This window comes from Protopterus annectens, chromosome 6.part0, assembly GCF_019279795.1.
Source record: "Protopterus annectens isolate FY-2018-M chromosome 6.part0, PAN1.0, whole genome shotgun sequence".
In the NCBI taxonomy this organism is placed as follows: Eukaryota; Metazoa; Chordata; order Ceratodontiformes; family Protopteridae; genus Protopterus; species Protopterus annectens.
In genome coordinates this window covers 999,797,159-999,818,375 of record NC_056737.1, presented here as the reverse complement: position 1 = coordinate 999,818,375, position 21,217 = coordinate 999,797,159, and the positions used below count along the sequence as shown (strand labels likewise).

Genomic DNA, 21,217 nt, shown 5'->3' with positions numbered 1-21,217 from the left:
AATGGAATAGATAGATAAGATCCAATTTTTACATAGGCTATGGATTTTTCATATAGTTTTTTTTAATTAATCCTATAAAGTTTGGGGAGAAATTGTATTTTTGCAGAGCTTTAAACAGATATGGCCAACTTAGGGAGTCGAAAGCTTTATCTATATCAAGGCTTAAAATAGAAAGCTATTCTCACTACTTTTACAGATTTAACACACAGACAAACATAGACAAACTCTTTACAACCAGTTCTTTATTGGCCAGAACTGATAATGTGATGCTGACATCATGCCCTTTGTCTGACCACAGTGCTCTCACCTTCAGTGTAACACTTAATACTGACCCCTTAAACTTCTGCCAAAGACTACCTGCTTATCTAGTAACAGTGCAAGGATTTGAAGAATGTTTTTTTTTACATGAAATAAAGCTTTACCTAGATGCCAATAATAATGGAGAAGTTTCAGATGTTATCCTATGGGACACTTTAAAGGTAGTCTTATATGGTAAAGTCAAAATTTGATATATAAATAAAAGGAAAGAGTAGGATAAAAAATTGATAGACATACAAAAAGAAATTGCTGAACTAAAAGTAAAATGTACATCAAATGACAAATCTCCAATAGGTGACATATGTAAAGTCTACAAGGAATATCAGGATATCATCCAGCATAAAATATTAATAAATCTGGAAAAAATCAGATTACAATCTCAGTTAATCCCAGGAGTATGCACAGGATTTTAGATCTAAATATTTAAATGAAAAAAGTCACTTAAAAGAAATAATATACACTAGAAATAATCAGATTATCAAAGTTACAGATCTAAAAATATCTTGTTTTAAAAACCATTACAAGAATATTAATAATAATAACTCATCTACAAGTGATAACAAAAGTATAGACAACCTTCTTGCTAATAATATTCAAAAGAAACTATCCAAACACAATATTAATAACATAGACAAATCCTTTTCCTTTAAAGAATTAAACAGTAAAACAAAATGAAAACTCCAGCAAAGATAGAACCTCCACTGAGTGACCTCCCAAACTTCTTATATCAGAGGCACATGGGATATATGCAGATGGCCTTTATGAACATCAGGTGTTTCAGCTAATTGGCAAGTCTGAATGCCCATGACTGTTTCATCATTTTAATGGACAATTTTAGGCCAATAAAGCCAAACCCTACTAGTTGTGGATATGCATATTTTGGCCTTGTTATGACCTCATCAGCACAGCACAAGCAGAGTGTTTGACTAAGCATAAGAAATTTAGGGCTGCTATACCCAGCTGCTGTCCATTATCATTAGAGTCACTGCAAAAATATCCCAAACAACAAACTAAAACAATAAGTGAGAAGGTCACTGAAAAACTAATCAGTAAAAACAAAATGAAAACTCCAGTAAAGCTAGAACCTCCACTGAGTGTCCTCCTAAACCTCTTGTATCAGAGGCACATGGGATATATGCAAATGACCTTTATGAACAACAGGTGTTTCAGCTAATTGGCGATTCTGAATACCCATGATGTGTTTCTTCATTTTAATGGACAATTTCAGGCCAATAAAGCCAAACCCCACTAGCTGTGGATATGCATATTTCAGCCTTATTAAGACTTCATCAGCATAAGCAGAGTGTTTGACTAAGCATAAGAAACACAGGGCTGTTATACCCAGCTGATGTCCATTATCATTAAGGTCACTGCAGAAATATCCCAAACAACAAACTAAAACAATAAGTGAGAAGGTCACTGAAAAACCAATCAGTAAAAACAAAATGAAAACCCCAGCAAAACTATAACCTCCACTGAGTGACCTCCCAAATCTCTTATATCAGAGGCACATGGGATATATGCAAATGACCCTTATGAACATCAGGTGTTGCAGCTAATTGGCAATTCTGAATGCCCATGACTTGTTTTGTCATTTTAATAGACAATTTCAGGCCAATAAAGCCAAACCCCACTAGCTGCAGATATGCATATTTCAGCCTTGTTAAGGCCTCCTCAGCACAGCACAAGCAGAGTGTTTGACTAAGCATAAGAAACACAGGGCTGTTATACCCAGCTGATGTCCATTATAATTAGAGTCACTGCAAAAATATCCCAAACAACAGACTAAAACAATAAGTGAGAAGGTCACTGAAAAACCAATCAGTAAAAACAAAATGAAAACTCCAGCAAAGCTAGAACCTCCACTGAGTGACCTCCCAAATCTCATATCAGAGGCACATGGGATATATGCAAATGACCCTTATAAGCATCAGGTGTTTCAGCTAATTGGCGATTCTGAATGGCCATTTGCATATATCCCATGTGCCTCTGACGGTTTGGGAGGTCACTCAGTGGAGGTTCGAGCTTTGTTGGAGTTTTCATTTTGTTTTAACTGATTGGTTTTTCAGTGACCTTCTCACTTATTATTTTACTTTAAAGAATTAAAGGAACAAATAAAAAAATCTTAAGACAAAAAAGACACCAGGGCTGGATGGTCTAATTCTGGAATTTTACAAACTCTCACCTGTTAACATCTTGAAAATCTTATTCAATGTATTCCAAGAAGTTAAAACTGCAGCAAACATCCCTTCAACATGGAAATATTCTATCATCTCTCCCATCCTAAAACCAAATAAAAAGCCCAACCTTTGCACATCATACAGGCCAATTTATTTGCTTAACATTGATTACAAGGTATTCATCTCTATCCTAGCAGACAGATTAAGTAATATTCGAATCACAGCACAACTGCTTTCCTCTCTTTCACCAACCAGGTCAACCATCACAGAAATAATAATAATTTTGTTTCTGCAATATTTTTAGATCTCTCAAAAGCATTTGATATGGTCTCACACGCCACACTTCTGGACTCCCTGGCCTTCCTATCCTTTGCCCCTTCCACTATTGCCTGGTTTAAAAGCTATCTGTCACATAGGCAGCAATCAGTTCAATGGCAAGGTGTACAAGCTCCTTTACTCCCAGCTATGATAGGCGTACCACAAGGCTCGATTTTAGGCTCACTGCTTTTCTTCATATTTACCAGCAATCTACACACCTCCGCACAGCTTGCCTCCCTTATGCAGTATGGTGATGATTCAACTCTCTTATCTGCTCTGCTCCATCACTTTCCACTCTACAACTCACACAAGAATCCTTCGGTTCTGTAGAAAGTTGGATTACTGATATCCAACTAATCCTAAACCCCAATAAGACAAAATTGCTACTTTTCACTCCCAACAAATCTATACCTACCCCCTATCCTTTTCAATCTCTTCCAGAAATGGTACCATCATATCTCCCTCTGACCATACCAAACTCCTCGGTGTAGAAACTGACCAACCTACTCTTCGATGTCCATATCTCACAAACCATAAAAAAGGTCCATAAAAAAATGGGAACTCTATATAGGCAATAAACGATTCCTCTCAGAATAGACACAGATCACTCTATCCCAAACCCATCTACTCTCCACTCTAATGTATGCCGCACCAATTCTTAGCCAAGTCAGAAAACTTGATCTCACCAGACTTTAATCATGCTACAATAAAAATTGCCAAGTTTGCTAACAACCGCACCTCCAGAACCCATGACTATCAATTTCAAAGGGAACTACGTTGGTTAGAACTTGCCCAGCTACTCAATTACAACCAGCTACATTGCCTTTAATATTGTTAGATATCCTGAAAAAAATCCAGCACTAAGCCAGTTATTCTCCATGCAGAACTAATTGTCCTCTTCGATGTGCTGAGAAATCCTACCTCTGGATCTCTAAAGCTAACAACAACTCAGGGAAAGCTCTTTTTTTCTCATGCCATAGTTAGATCCTGGAATAACCTCCCCCCCTTCTCTGACCTCTTCCCCCACTAACACACATTTTAAAAATGCTCTCAAATCACATCTTATGAATATGTGGCTTATGTCCATGCATCACATGAATCTCACAATCTCAGCACACTTAACACCTTCCTTCCTGCTATCTCTACTGTATATATGCTACAGTTAGGTATCTTATTGTCAACCTGAATTTGCATTATATGTCATCTCTAATCATTTTTTATTCTTTTATCCTATCTCACTAATCAGTGTTAAAGCTTTGATGAATTAACCTCTCTGTCTTTGTAAATTTACTTACTTACTGCTGATGTATTGTTTATTGTTTAGACTGGATTGTATGAGACTTTTTATGTCTGTACTTACCTCAATTATCACTGTTATATGATTGTTTGTATTATCATGTTGATGTTAATCTAATTGTGGAGCTTTTCTCCCTGGGCCTCTGCTGTAAATGGACTTGTGTCCAGTTGGACTATCCCGGTAAACAAATGTAAAATAAATAAATAAAATAAATAAATATTCTTTCAATATTAATTCATAAAGACCAAACCGGGTTTATTAGAAACAGAAAGGTACAAGTGAGCATGTATTTCTGATACCATGCAAAGTTCTTCTAGAAAGTATATCTGAATAAAAAGAAAAAATGTATCACACAGCCATAAAGTTCACTATCCAGAATCTTTTCTGCAAATCTCCAGTGATGATGGAGCAAATAACATGCATCCCTTCACCAGGAATGCCTACTGCTGAAGCTCTTGACCACAATAAATATGACACAACTTTTCACAATGAAGACATGTATTTTTATTTTTTTTTTGTCAGAGTGGCCTTGCATTCTCTGGCTATTCAAAATAAACATATGTTTTTCTTAGCCATTGATTATATATTACCCTCTAATACATCCTAAATGCAGGTGGATAATTTTATTGTTAACAATATGAAGTTTTACCTTCAGCTTTCACTCTCACCAGACTCTAAATTTATTGAAGACAGACTAAGGTTCAGCCTTTATTTTGCATCCTTTACTCATCCAATTAAAATACAATCTACACAATTTTCTTTTCAGCTGCTGTCTTTATTAAGGGCTTTAACAGTGAAAATGGCAAAAACACTTTACAATTTCACTTTCCTATCCCCATCGTCCTTCAAAACAATTCCATAGTTTGCAGATTATAGAAATTGGCCTCTTTAACGATTTTCTTGGCACAGCTGTGGATAGATATGTACCTTAAAACCATAAATTAGCTAATTTTCATTTGTAAACATGATGAACACCTTGGCTGTCCTGGGTTAATAGGTGCTCTATTTTGCAGCTCCGATGTCTTAGCATTTGGTCTGCTTTGTGTTTTTTGATTACCAGCCTTGGCATGTATTTCCTTTCATTTCTTTCTCATGTAACATCAGTGGTTTTCGTGCCCAGCTTGCTGGTAGACTTTTTTTACACACACCCTTCATCTTCCTCCTTTCAGTGATGATGATGATGATGATGAAGAAGATGAATATTGATTACCAGTACTGTACTCCTTTACTAGCTGTGCTTCAGTATCACTCCCCACCTTCCTCAGTGTTCTGTCACAGTCATGTGACATAATCTTCACTTCTAATACATCTGTTTCCTGACGATGTTGCTGTGTTTGCCCTTCTCAGGAAGTTCCCTGTGAATCGACTCTTTCATCATAACTTCGTCCACAAGCACCATCTCTGCATCGCTCTATCCTGAGTGCACCATCTCCATCAACAGCTGAAAGTTAAACCCATCTCAGTGAAATAGGGTCATTTATTTATTTATCTATTTATTTATTTGCAGTTGGTTTACCAGGATAGTCCATTGGGCCAAAAAGAACCCGTTTTCAATGGAGTCCTGGGGAGAAAAGCTCCAAAAAACAGGCAGATTAGGTACATACAAGATTGCTACTAAAATTATACAAAAGCAAAAGATAAAACATTTACGCTCAAAATTTACAAGCATTCAAAACAATACAATATAATGAGGATTTATGTGAGGTAAACATGATGAGACAGTGATGATGTTTTGCAATATAGAGTGGTTTTTCAGTAGGCACATAAGGTTTGTTAGGTAAAGTGAAGTAATCATATGTTTATGAGGGGTGAGAGCAAGAACATTCCCATTGGGACTTTAGATGTGTATGAAGAGATTTTTTGAACATGTGCTGGTTGGAGGTGGTGCGTATGGATGGTGGGAGTGAGTTCCAAAGGCGGGCTAGGTTAAAGGATAGTAGGTGTTTGCCTGGGGGATGGGATGGTTTATGAACTTCTAGTAGGTTTTGATTGTTAGATCTTAAGACTCTATTTGGTAGGTGCATTTTAAAGGCAGAAGACAGGGAGGGACAAAGAGAGGGGCTGAGAATGAGCTTATGAGCTAAAGTCAGTTGTATATATGTGAGGTGATTGGGTAGTTCAAGCCAATTTAGTTTTAGGAGAGAGGAACAGTGATGGGTGGATGATCTATGGCTGTTAGCGAATTTGGCGATTTTATTATAGCAGGAAGCAAGCTGGTTTTTTAGAGAGGTCTGCAGATTAGTTAGCAATGGAGCCCCATAGAGGAGGGAGGGGATAAGAAAGGAGGAAGCGAGAGTGATTTTGGAGGAGCTTGTAAGGTACTGATTCTGCCAGTAGAGCATACCTAGTTTGTGATGTTTTTTTTAAATATTTAGTTGTAGATGGGAATAGAAATTGAGCCGATTGTCAATTTGTACACTAAGTAACTTGGTTTCAGACACCAGTTCCAGGGGTGAGTTATCTTGACTTGTGATAGAGAAGGTGTTTATGTTGAAGTAAGTAGTTTTAGAGGGGGTAAATACCATTAGCTTTGTTTTGGAGGCATTGAGTGCTAAGTGATTTATTTTCATCCAATGTTCTGTGATTGAAAAAGCTTCTTGAGTAAGTTTTTGAAGCAAGGAGGAAGAGGTGGCAGAGCAGATAATGGTAGAATCATCTGCATATTGGATGATGTTAGCGAATGGAATGGATTTGTGGAAATCATTTATAAATATATTAAAAAGAAGGGGACCAAGAATCGATCCTTGGGGAACTCCAGTGGGGGTACTAAGGAAAGAGGAAGTTGCCTTTTTCCATTTTACGGCTTGGTGTCTATTTGATAAATAGCTGGAGAACCAATTTATGGCGGAGGGAGAGAGGTTAAGTTTTGAAAGTTTGGTTAAGAGCAGGCTGTGTGATATAGTGTCGAAGGCCTTAGAGAGGTCAAGTAGTAAGGTAGAGACAATGTGGCCTGAGTCGCGTGCTCTATTAACAGTCTCAAGGTAGGACAGGAGGGCTGTCATAGTGCTATGGTTTGGCCTAAAACCATGTTGTGTAGGGGTTAGAAGGTTATTATCTAAGAGATGTGGTAAGAGTTGGATTTGGATACATTTTTATAGAAGTTTGGAAATGGGGGACAGGATAGCAATAGGACGGAAGTTGTTGACATTACAATTGCTGCCTCCTTTATGCAGGGGGATGATGAAAGCTTTCTTCCAGAGTTGGGGCACTGTGCATTCATTGATGGAACGGTTGATTAGAATGCTAATAGGATAGGCGATTGCTTCCGCAGCTATACTCAGGAAGTAGGAGGGAATGTTATCAGGTGCGTTAGTACATGGCTTCAGTTTCTGAAGGAGTTTCTTTATAGTGGAAGTGGGTATAGGTTTTAAAGAGAAAAGAGTAGAGTGGGGAGAGAGAGAATTTGAGGATGATATGGGTGATAAGGGGGTTAGAGTAGTGGATGAGGTGGAAGAAGGAGAGTAGGTAGATGAGAATGAGGGGGAAGAGGTAATGAGGGGAGGGATGTTTGTGGTAGAGGGTGGGGGTGAATTAGATGTAGAGGTGGAGCATGGGAAGGAGGAGGTGAGTTTGCTAATAGATTCGATGAAAAAGGAGTTGAACTGTGTGGCTAAATCTGAGTCTGAGCTATTAGGGTCAGGGTTTGGGGTGTGTGGTTTGCTAGGGTTAAGGAGGGTAGAGATCCCCTTCCAGAATCTTTGAGGATTAGTTTTATTATTGTTTTGGAGTGTAAAGAAGTGTTTTTGTCTGTCAGAGATTATAAGCTTTTTTACTTTATTACGTAGGCTTTTGTAAGCAATATGGTGTTCTTGGGTCTTATTTCTCAGATAGAGTCCCCATGCTTTGTTTCTAAGGCGCATGGTTGATAGTGTGGTTTTGGTTAGCCAGGGGGCAGAATTAGTTTTTATTCTTTTTGTTCTCAGAGGGGCTTGGGAGTCAAGTATATCTAAGAATGTAAAGTTGAAGTGGGCAACTGTATCATCTAATGGTAGTATCCTTAGATTGTTCCAATTAATTGCTTTTAGAGAATGTAAGAAGGTTGATGGGTTAAAGTTTTTATCATTGCGGGTGGTGATGTAGTTATGGGTGCGGTAGGAGATACATGGGAGTCGGTGAGTGAAAATAGGCATATGATCACTAAGAGGGTCAGAAAGAATACCACTATCAGAAAAATAGTGGGGATGTGACACTAGAATCCAGTCAAGAATGGTGCCAGAAGAGGGGTTTTTTGATGGATGTGTTATAGAGTCGATTAGCTGGGAAAAGTTATATAGGTTGATATTAAGAGGGTTGGTTGGAGACTGGATGGAGGCCCAGTTGATATTAACATCACCTAGGATTATGGTTTCATTGCTGATGTTATTTGAGAGCCATGCGAGGATATTTTCAAGTATGGAAATATTATCCCCTGGGGGGATATAGAGGGATGCTAGACATATGTGTTTGTGCTTATTAACTTATAGGAGAGTGAGGAGTAATTTGGCGTTGTTAAATTTAGGAATAGGTTTGTTGTAAGGAGTAATTAGCAAGGAAGAAGAATATAAGAGAGCTACTCCACCACCTTTTTTCTGGGTCCTGTCTTTTCTAATGATAGAATAGCTGGGTGGAGTTATTTCAGAGTCTTTTATAGATGGTTTTAACCATGTTTCTGAAATAGATAGGATGTCGGGATTGTTATGCCTGAGCCATGCATGGAGGGTAGGGACTTTATTGACTATACTTTGTGAGTTTAGAGAAGTAAATAATATAGGCTTGTGAGCAGAGGAGGAGGAGGAGGGACCAGGGTTGGGATGGATATCGCCGGATAAAAGATTGGTAATGAGATGGAAGATTGGGTTAGAGAGGTAATTGAGAAGAATAAGAAAGGGACTTGGATCTGTTGTGTTGGTGAACGGGTTTTTAGTTGCTATGGGGATATGTTTTTTCTGTGAGAAGAACACTTTGAATGAGAAGGTTAGGAGCTGAGTTATAGGGTATAGATGGGGAGAGATATGATAGTGTGAGTGTGAGAGAGGGGGGTTCAGATGGTTTGTTGTGTGATAGAGTTGTGAATGATTGGAAGTGCAGGGTTGGGTGAGGTAATAAAGATATATTAGTTTAAGAGATAGTAATAGTAAAATAGCGAAGGATGAAGGTTTTAAAGGCATTTTGAAGAGGATTGTGTGGTGTTAAGGTATTGTAGTTGACATATATGTAATATGTTTGTTGCACAGATAGCCTGGTAAGGTAGTGTGGGGTGTTGAGTTAGAAGTGTTGGAGCTGGAGGGATGGGTTAATTATGTGGGTGGGAGTGTAGAACTAAAGAGTTTATTGGATGTTCTGCCCAGCTGTTTTTACTCTTCCTAGCAGGAGTATGCTATCACTTGTATGACTGTCAGCATAACAAAACTCATAAATGTGAATGCACTTATGTAAATTCCTATCTACGTGGAAACTTCAGAATGTAAATTCATACCATTGACTAACACAGATGTAATCCCTCACAGTATAGTTACCTATATAAATGAATTGATATTAATACACTTTACAAAACAGTAAACAAACATTGCTTTTGTGTGGGAGGGCTAAGCCCTCTTCACCCTTTGATGTGTTTCCACCTCTCACACCCCTGCTGTCTTAATAAGCTTACTTGAAGGTATCAACTGAGGGGGGAAAAACTACAATAGCTGGCACTCCATGAAAGCAACTGCTTTTACTATGCTTAGATAAAGTGACTTTGGAGGTAAGATATTAGGGGTATGGGCCGAATCCCACATACAGTAACTATAACCCCTTGCAATAATTAATTTCTTTATTAAAAATGTTATACTTAACAATTGCTATGTCAGGTTGCAGATGTATAACATATTATTGTCTGCTTTGTACCAAATGATGTGATTGACGTGTCATTACATCCAGGGACACCAAAGTCACGATATGTATGCTTAGTTTGATATAGATTACTTTTATAACTACATCAATGGAACTTAAACAGAAATATATTCTTAGAAAATTACTGATTGGTACTAAAGAGCTAAATTTATCGTATACCATGATGTTTATCATATGTTACTTGAGTTATATAATGTACTTACATTCTGCAAATATATTGCTAATAAATAGGTCTGAAGCACAAATACTCATTACTAAAAGCAATGCGATATTTTCACATAGCTAGATTTTACTGAAAAGTGATACTGCATTTTACAGATGAAAGATTCAGAAAAACATCATTGAATGTTAAGCAGATTCTTTACAATAAGAATAAATTTAAACAGCCAATCACTATTCTAGGCTTTTGTATAAGTTGGTATTCAGCAATAAGGTTTGACTTTACAGGTCTCTTAATTATTAAAGCACTCACATAAGTGATATGTACTCCATAGTGGGACCACCGGCCTAATGAGATCAACCAGGTCAGCAAAAATAAGTCACAATTTTTAATGGAGACATTTTAATTTACATTCATTTCAGTTTCTGTCAAATTTTGGTAATTTATTAAATAAGGTGCTAAACAGGTTGAATGACAAAGGTTCAAAACTGTGTTTCAAACTAGCATAAACAAATTATTTAACCAGCAGTGATAAGTGCTTGCACTACTATCACAAGTCAAATTTAAGATAATAAAAAATTCTGTCTTATAAATTGATTCATTTGAAGTAATATTTTGCTTTACTGATTAATATTTTCCATGTTTATAAACAATGATCATAGATATGAAGCATAACCCATGGGATAACACGTTTTCACTGACTGCCAAGGCGTACATTAAATGGCAGTAAACAAGCTAGTGTCCCAAGTAGGCCATAGACGATCCAGAATGATACTTTACGATACACATAAACTAAAATATGGCCCTCAGTAGACAGTGGCCACCCTTTTGGTCATCTTGTGTAGGAGCACATGGAACTTGAGGGGATATTTGTTAGGGAAGACACTATACAGCTGGGAGTGGAGGGGCTAGCTTAGTGGATTAGGTGCGTATGTAACGGAGGAGTCAAGAGTCGATAATAGGGGCTAATTCATTCAGTATCAGAACTGGTGTTCTAGACTCTAAAGGATGCAATATTATTAAGATACTATACACTGAATGCTGTCTTGGAGTTTCATGTTTATTTGCAAGAAAGAAGACTGTGAAAAAAAAATCTGTGTTGGGTAATACTGCATAACAATAGATAATTAAATATCTGAATATTTACCAAGTGCCTGCTAAGTCACTTTTGTAATTTCTTTCTTTACAGTTAACTGTATAGACCGCCATGTCCATGTTGCCCCAGACAAGATTGCTTTGATATGGGAAAAAGATGAACCTGGAAATGAGGTTCGGGTCACCTACAGGTCAGCCAAACGTCAAACTTTTGTAGAACTAAAATGTTATAGTTCAAAAAGCACTGTCAGTTTTTGCTTCACTATGGTTTGTATTATATACCTTTTCTGCAGACACTGTTGGTGTGTAGTTAAAGGGTACATTTCCTTCTAAATAGGAGCATTAATCTGTAGCACCATAATTTACCTGAAGCAATCAATGTTTTAAAATTGACATGATGAAATAAGTACTGCAAGAATAGTTTTGATATGTTTGTTGTGTGTGTGTGTGTGTGTGTGTGTGTGTCTTTGTCTGTGAGTGTGTGTGTGTGTGTGTGTGTGTGTGTGTGTGTGTGCATGCATGTTCATTTACACCATCAAGAAGTACTTGTGAGTGTGAAACACTAGCTGATGTACAAAGGATAAAGGTCACCAGATCGCTGATCATATTGAAACTAATGTATGTTTGAAAAAGAAAAGCTAAGAAATACACCTCAGGAGTGGAACATTGCATCAGAAAGGTGCTTATCAAAGCTGACTGTTTCACATATTTGGAGTGTAATCGTGGAACTCTATGCAGTACAACGATTTCTGCAATAACCAGGAAGTTAGATTTTTTTTAACTTCAACGAATTTATACTGGCTTTTCATAAGACCAGTGTTGTAATCCCCTCTTTATTAGTGTTTTCCAGCCCTCTAGTAATTCTAGTGACTTGCTTAGTGAATTTGCTCTGGGAATAGCGAACATTAACCTGCAGATGGACGAGTCTGTACACTTAATAATTAGTCATTGATGCAGTTAGCAACTTCTTGGGCCAGAAGGCAGCTGGTGTTTTCAAAAAAAGGAGCCCATTCCTTGTGAGGTTAATGTATGTAACTCAGCCTTTATGTTAAGTCAGTCTTCGTAACCTCACAAACATTAAGTGCCTTTTCCCACAGAAGTTGTACTTTTACTGACCATTCCATGTGTGGAGTTCTACACTACTTTATATTGAAGAATTTGTGCTAGAGATTTCACTGTTTTCAGCTGCACTGCTTTCCCGTCTAGAGCTTATATTACTCCTTTTCTGCCAAGGGTGTAACCAGGCACACTCTTTGTACTCTGCTGAGTACATTTATTTTTTCTGAGCATCATATCAACATGGCTTTTTTCAGGTCATATCATGTCTATGTCCGTCTAAATCAATACCTTTAACAACAGCTGCAATATTGTCAATCTAAAAACACAATTTTTTAACAGTTTTAGGGGGAACACCTGAAAATGGTACTTATGTTTAAGTGCTTTGGGGGGGGGGGCAGCATTTTGAGAGATTTGTCCATTTTAAGTGATAGGAGACCAAGAGAGGTAGAACTAAGAGCTTGTGAGTGCAAAATGGAATTTGTTTGCTAAACCCGTTTTCTACTGCATTGTTACTAGGATGCATTTCAGCAGTAAATGTACAGAGCAGAAATATCATCTTCTTCCATACTGATTACTGATCAGTATCAATCCAGGCACATGAAGAATTTGTAGTGGCCCTATATCCTCCCTGTCTTTTCTCTTCTGTCTGGCACAAGACTGAGAGAAATTTCTACATGCGCAGCTTGCTTGTGACAACTACGTTTTGGAATTTTTTAACCTGGCAAGTTCACGTCTTGCCCAAGTTAATCATTATTCAAGAAAGCCTTATAAACAGATTTGTTTGAGCAAGCCTACAATTACTTAAAATGCTGACCTATTTAATTTTATGTCATTTGTTAGTGTAATTATTTGATTTTATTATATGTACATTTAGAAAAATGCTATTAAATAAAAGTTCACTTTACTAAAAAAGCGTCAGCTTAATACCTACTTTTTTATTTTTCCCTTCTTGAATATTTTGTAATTTATTCTTGCACAGTAGACAGACTTCAAGTGGAAATGGAATGGATTTATTATTAGCACGTGATATTAAAACTTTCTATACTGTTGAAGTTACATGCCCAGGGATCAGTTTTGCTTGCTTGTTTATGCCTTTCAGTAAATGAAAAAGATCTTCAATCTGGCCCCAGCTTAGAGAAAGTTTCAGATTCTCTGCAGTTAGTTCACATAATACAGTGGAGATCATATTTGATTTGCATTAACAAAAGACTTTGCCATTGCCAGCAGACTGCTCTGAAATGGCGTATATCTGTCCTGAGCAAAAAAAGTCATGAACAGGAGGACGTCACCTCACCTTTTACAACAGAAATTTGGTACAGACTTCTTATGCAAATACTAGAATAATTGTTGTTTTTATCAACAGATTAATGACAGTTTCTAACCTTGTGACTAGAAATAAAGACTGCTCAGTCAAGCCTTACACCGTTTCATAATATGCCATGCACTGGTAATGGTCCGTGAAATCTGCTGTGCATGTCTGATATGTGGTGACTGGTGCATTAACCTGAAACTTAAATTCAAATACTTTGTACTTCTGATGAGGTTATTTTATTCATTCTCTCACTCTTCATTTACCTTTTTTTACCCTGTTCAGAGTCATAGGTGAGTTGAAGCCTGTCTGGAAACTTAGTGGGCACAAGTCATTAAAATAAATAATGTGGATTGGTTTCCAAGTCTGTTGCAGGATGCACATGCGGTTACTTCACACATACGTATAGGCAACTTGAAGAATTACCCATTCATGGTGGCATATCTCTGTAATGTAAGAAATCAGAACACCTGAAAAAAACATATGAGCACAAGGAAAACATGATGACCCAGAGGACATGCAGACCCCACAAAAAGACACCCCAAGTCCATGAGGCAGCACTGCTAATTGTTGTACCCCTCCATAACCATGAGGATGATGTTTTAAGGTTTTCTTAAGCAAAGATGCATATTTTTTTTCTGTATTGTATGCTGACATATTTCTTACTGTTGTAATGTATGTAAAATGCTGAGATAACCAACTTTAATATCATACCCAGTTTTTTCAACACTGGATCACACTGATAATCAGCCCAACAAAATGTGTTTTTCAGTTACTGATATAATTTTCTAATAAGTACCATGATGTCTGAATTTAACATAGGAATCATAGGAAGTTGCTAGGCTATTGGCCCTGAGGCCCTTATAAACCTAGCCAAGAGTTTAGCCCATGCATAGACAAATCCAGCAGGGACACGGGTGGAATCCCAGGGATGTATTTTCTATTTCCCATTCATTTATCCAGATTGTGCTTAAAAAGGGGTAAAGAGGTACTCTGCTTGACGTGGAGAGGGAGTTTATTCCATAGATGGGGTAGTCTCTGGGACAGAAATCTGTCCTGCCAGCAAGTCCTATTGATGTCACAGACCAGGTTGAGGCCGCATGTGTGGGTTACTCGAGTAGAGCTTGACTTGCAGATATGCAACAGTCCCATTCAGATTGTTTAAGAAGTATTCTCCGTCAGGCACAAATGGAGCTCAGCAAGATAAGCAGCGATTCAACTCAAATGTAATATTTTTATACCAACAGCATAGACTATGCAGGTGAGTATATTACTATAAAATGAGTTTTAGTGAATTTCTCTGTTGCTGGATCTTTTCTAGGTACTGATTGGATTTGGACCAGCTAAGTACAGTCGCGTGTAGGTCCTTGAAGTGTGCTACTTTGCTTTTGGCTTGTTTGAATAGCTTTTTTTGTGTTGTTAAAAGTTGCTCACATTTATGCAGCACTGCTTAAAACATAGCTGTGTTTAACTGTGTACTGTACAGACACAGGCACTGAGAACCTTAACTCGCTTTGTATAACTGACTCCACAAATTCCTAGTGTATCGAATAGTGAGTGGTTGTGCGAAAAGCTTCTGGTATACGCTAAGAAATGTACTGTTCTTCATATGCAGACTTAGACTGATGTCCTTCTATTCATTTGCTATAGTATTCCTAACTTGAGGGATGTCCCGCCTGAAGGCAACCCGATGTCTGCCAGTATACAAAAGTCTTATACTACTGTAGTGTACATGGGGCATTGCATGTAGGCTGCAGTTGGACGTAGGCCATAAAAGTGACATTCACATGTACCATCTTTAGAATCAGAACTTTTCTGCCGCCAGCTGTTTTGGTTATGTCATCCAAGAAGGGCAAGTGCCACTGTGGCAGACAAATTCCACATAAGGACAGCCATTCACAGTGTCTCTTTTGTTTAGGGCCTAACCATGACCACAAGTCTGGTAACATTTGCCAGTTCTTCGTACCTAAGACCCTTAGAAGCAGGCTGTCTTTTCTTGTTATTTATTTAGAGAACCAACAGCTTAAGTTGTTAGCTAAGCGAATGTAGGGTACCTTGGGGTGTGATGCCAAGCCAGTGTAGTACAAAGCCAAGAAACCTCGGCTTGCAGTTCTGCTGCACCTCCATCATCAGATGTTTCACCCGAAGTGCTTGTCAACCTGCAGGCAAGTCCAACTTCAGGCATGGATTCACAGGCCGAGCCCAATTCTGAGGCTGCCTTGACTTCAGCCATGAGCATGTCTTTGGAGATTGATCAGACGTCCGATCAGGATATCACAGGGGAACCTAGGCTCAAAAGTATGGAGGGTCCTGGGGGTGGGTACCACGTACTCAAGTAAGGGAAGCGATTGAGTCAGAAATTTTTGAATGCATGCTTTTGTCCGGTTCTCTGGCTTTACACAGAATTGTTTCTCCTGCAAAGAAAAAACAAAAAACTAAACATTTGTCCCCTGCTACAACTGCTCCCCAAACTTCTCAGAAAAGGATTAGGAACAATGACTCCTCTGATTAATTCTCTTCTAATGAAGAGGAATCTTTGGATTATTCAACACAAATTCCTTCTCCCCAGGAATATGTTTCCCCTGAAGAGGAGTCAGTCGGTGCTGACTCCACTATGGAAGAGCTATCTTTGGTGAAACTCCTGAAAATGGGAAAACACTTTAATTGACAAGTCCCAAATTTCTGATGTCCAGAAAAGATACTACCAACTTCTAAAAGTTGATGTCCCTGGCCCCTCTGCAGTTCCACCAGTGCATCCTGCATTTTTGGATGCCTTTCACAATGCCTCACAAACTCCACACTCCCAGGATCCTGCTCCCAAAAAGCCAGACTGCTTCTACAAGGTCCCTGAGGATTGTAAATTACTCTTTAGGTGACCTGCTGCAGACCCAGCAGTCCTTTCTGTGGCTATAGATAAATCATCTAGGATACTTCCCTCTACCACCCTTTCGCCATCAGACAAAGAAAGCAGAGCCCTTGAGAGACTGGGAAAAAGTCCTCTACTTCAGCCACCTTGGCTTTCAGGGCTATCAATTGTCAGACATTTATGACTAAGTACTCTTTAGAGCTTTTGTGTCAGACATCTAGTGGCATTGCAGATCTTTTAGATTCTGAAGGAAAAGTCTTGGATCTATCTGTCCTGGGAGCTTCCTCCCAAGTGACAAGACATTCCATTAAATGTAGCTGTGATGCTGTGGAGGCTTGTGCCGAGGCAACTGTTACTGCGTCAGTTCTTAGAAGATTTTCCTGGCTCTGTTTGCAGCCCTTCCAGGATGACATCAAGTCTAGATTAATGGAGGCACCATTAGACAATTCTGCCTTATTTGGTAAGGCAGCAGCCTCTCTATTTAAGTCCCTACAGGAAGAAAAAACAAGGAACCCAAGGAGTTGAAACACATCCTGGTTTCTCCTGTGCCCAGGTTTCATAGGAATTTCCCATCTAAGCCTGTTTTCATCCACAGCCACACCCAACACTTCTCTGGTAAGTCTTCCAAAGGAGGCAAGAGACAACAGAAGCATAGGGGTTCACAGCCACCCTCACAACAAAGGTAGTCCTTTCTTGAAAAAGCAGGGTGTCTGTGTTGCATATGTCTCCCTTTCCCCTTTCCCTTTGTCTGTCAAAAGCTCACATGGTCTGGGTAAGCATCACCCAAGACACCTGGGTTCTTTCCTTAATTCACTTTCATGGGCATCTCCCCCCCCCCCCGAGAGCAGCTGCCCCTCTTCCCAGAGCTCCTTTGGGAACTTTGGCCACAGGGCTCAATTCAAAAGGTTCCTCAAACTTCAAGAAGGAAAGGCTTCTATTCAGGAATGTTCTTAGTGCCCAGAAAGGATAGCTCCATAGAGACCAGTCCTGGATTTATCCCAACTCAACACCTTCTTAAAGGTTCCTACCTTCAGAATGTTGATAGTCCAAACTCTATTTCCTCTTATCCTTCCACAAGGATACATGGCATCTTTAGATTTAAAAGATGCTTACCTTCACATCCCCATTCACCCCATGTTCAGGAAATTCTTACATTTTTCTGTGGATTCCTGGCATTTTCAATTCTCTGCCTTGCCCTTTGGCCTTTCTACAGCACTGAGGGTGTTCACAAAATGCCTGGCTTCGGTGATTGCACATTGCAGGCTCCTGGACATCCAGATTTTACCATACCTGGACGACCTGCTCTTACACGCCCCGACTTCCCACACTCTACTCCAAAACTTGGAGACCACCATTTCCCTCTTGAAAAAAATGGGATTCACCATCAACTACAGGAAGTCAATCCTCACGCCTTCACAAGACCACATCTTCCTGGGATTTCAAATCTAGACAGACACAATAAAAGTGTCACTTCCATCTCAGAAGGTGCAGGGCCTTTCATCCTTCTTTTACTCCCTTCTCCCCTTGACTCACATCACAACCAGGGAGTTCCTCAGGGTGCTGGGACTCATGGCTTCAACCATTCCCAATGTACCAATGGAAAAACTCCACATCAGGAAATTCCAGGGGTTCCTCAGATTGGTGTGGACCCAGCATTCTTACCCACTAGAACACAAAGTCCCCCTCATTCCTTGCCTAAAGAAGGAACTGCTCTGGTGGATCCAACAGATAGACCTAAATCTACTATGACTGTGTCATATGTGTAGCCATGGTGCAAGGACTTGAGTGGCATGTATGATGTGGTGAATCCTGTTATCTGATAGGCAACTGATAGTGACCTTCGTCTTGCACAGCCTGGTGAGTGGCACACCAGTATGTTTCACTATGAAGTTACCTGTGTATTGGATCAGTCCTATGAACTTTTGACTTGAGATAATATAACTCATCAATGTATGTTTCATGATGGGTGCTGTCTGTGATTTCTGTTTCTGAGGTTGCTGGGAGTACTTGTTTCTTAGGTTACATTTAGGAAGCCTTTGTGGTTTAGGTAGGTTACTTTTAAGAGTCTGATCATATGTAGGTCTATGTGCTTGATTTGAGCCGCATGTGATCAGTTTGCTGTGGTGTTGTATGGTACTAACAGCCATCTTGTTATTTGTAGCGGCTCCATGTCCCCAGTAACATTGTATAACTACATCTGTCACACACTGTGTCATTTTAAGTAGTAAGTGGCTGCCAGCAAACATAAAACAGTTGTTTCATTCTCTCAGGACACCCATTTCAACCAAGTTGGCTACGGAGAAGGTTGGAAAGTACAGATTAATGGTAAAAGTTGCTTATGGAAAATAATGGGAGGGAAACTGTTTAAATAGCTAAAAGAAAGCAACCATGCAAAATGAGCATTTTGTAATTAATGGCACCAACTGATGAAAGAGGAGAGGAAAGGAGTTATATGGTGAAATTAACACAAGGAGCAGACAAGAACAGCATTAGGTTTAAAAGCACAAATATTTATTTATTAGACATTGGCTACCAGAAAAGTTCAACTGTACTGAGACAATCCCTTTACAGTGAGGCCCAGGGAAAAAAAGCTCTAAATATGAGTTTGCAAAAAACATAGAAATGTTTGCATAGGATTTTACATAACAATTTAAAAACAACGAGCATGTTATAAATAATAGCTCATGGGTTTTATAATACATGAAATAAGCAAATACACTCCATGTTGAGCTGAAAAGAGATGACGTTTCTAGAATATTCAAGATGCAACCCGTTAACATTAATACGTTACAGACACGTACACTGCTGCTGTATCTGATTTGTTTGTCGGAGTAGAAGAGAAAATCGGAAGAGGCTGTGGAGAAGTCATGATAGTAGTGAAAGGTAGACAGCACACAGGTGAGGATGAAAGAGTCCAGGAGAGAGAGGGACAAAGTGTTAAAGTGCAGGGAGCATAGTAAGACAAGCAGAGTGGGTGACTTACGGGAAGAGTGTCGGGGTTTTCACAAGGTATGGTTTGCCAATCTATGTTTGTGCCTCCTAGTATTATAGTTTTGTATGTAATTTTTGAAGACAGCCATGAGACAGTATCTTCAGTGGTGCCAATATTGTTACCTGGGGGAATGTGTAGACCTATTGTGACAATTGTTTTACTTTTATTAAGTTTGAGCAGTGTTACAAGAATTTCAGAGTTTGAAAATTTTGGAATACTATGAAGAAATGGGGAGATGTCCGGAATATTTCTAAAAAGAATGGCAGTACGTTCTACCTTTTTAATGTGCCTGTCTTTTCTGGTAGGTAATGTGATATCCTGGTGAGGACATCTCAATATCTTTAGTTTCAGGACATAAGCAAGCAGGAAGGGAGGAATTTTTTCAGCTACTTAGCCTCTTGTTGGATAGCCTGAGACTGGCACAAACAGAAGACAAAGACTCAGTTAAAAAGTTCTTAGGCTTTAGGCAGCAAAAGCAATTAACTGCAGTCCTATCTTGATCTGAAATCAAACAGAACCTATGCAACTCAAATTAAACTCTAAAAGGAAGCACGTCAGGCAGAGTATATATTAGATTTATCTCAGCAGGAGCCCAATACCTTATTTTTCACAAAATGTCATGAGGATATGGTCATGTCTGTGTGATCAGAGATTTCATGATATGTGAAGTAGATACCCATCTCCTGAGGTTTTATAAGGAAAATGTAACTGTCAGCTGATGGCCTGAGGTTAAAGTATGCAATGTGACAACTGGGTATCTAATCATAGTTAGAAGTATGAAAGGCCAACAAATGTAAAATAAAATAAATAATAAATAATAATTAATAAATAATGTTCTTCAGCAAACAAAAGAGTTAACTGCAGATAGTGACACCTTCATCCACATGCGAAGTAAGATACTTCCATCAGTTCAAATGGCTACTTAGTTTTCATTACAGACTCTTAGCATTTACTGATTCTTACAGACTTACTGATGACCTGAAAGGATCCATGTGAGGGTACAGCCTGATTTCCCAGCTGATGTTCTACATCTTTCTCCTCTAGGGAAGGCCATATATGGAGTGCAGACACTTGCTGCTCTTATTTACTCCTTTTCTAGGCATAATCCAAATTCTTGTCTACCTGAGATACCAGGAAAAAAACACAAAATGAGGTATCTATGGTACTTGTGAAAGTCATCATCATCATCATCACCATCATCACCATCATAGTCATCACCATCATCACCATCCTCACCATCACATTGGTCTTCATCATCATAATGGCGATTACCATAATTTCTTAAACCAGTTGTTCTGGCGAGAGTCAGTTGCTGCTCTCTAATTGTAAGAGGGTGCAGCTACCTCTGCAGGAGGACGTTTGTGGTGATAGAGAGGATCAGAACCATGACAAGCTGATAGGTATGGGGCATCAGTACTACAGTACCATCTCAAAGCCATGGTACCAGCCTGTCATGGTGGGGATGGTACCAGCCTGAGATGCTGAAGCAAGAACATTGCATTGGATGTAGTTATCAATTTATTGGTAAATCTATGTCACTACCTTCATCTGTGGTCATGAGTTTTGTGTAATGATGGAAACATAACATCAGGGATACAAGGGTTAGAAATGGGGTTGCTTTATAGGGTACCTGGATTCACTCTTGGTGACAAAGTTAAGATGAGAAACCTGGCAACCTAGGAGGATCTTAGAGTACAGACACTGCTCTACTGTACTGAGAGATGTCAGTTGGGGTTGTTTGGGCACCTTGTG

The 21,217-nt window shown here is 38.9% G+C and overlaps 1 protein-coding gene across 2 annotated transcripts in view; it reads left to right on the top strand.

The window, feature by feature from the left end:
* Positions 1-21,217, top strand: part of LOC122804648 (acetyl-coenzyme A synthetase 2-like, mitochondrial) — an 874,305-nt gene that overhangs the window by 125,639 nt on the left and 727,449 nt on the right. For both annotated transcript variants that reach the window (XM_044074629.1, XM_044074630.1), the window contains exon 2: positions 11,334-11,430. In XM_044074629.1, coding sequence (XP_043930564.1) covers positions 11,334-11,430 — 97 coding nt within the window. The remainder of the gene's footprint in view (positions 1-11,333; positions 11,431-21,217) is intronic.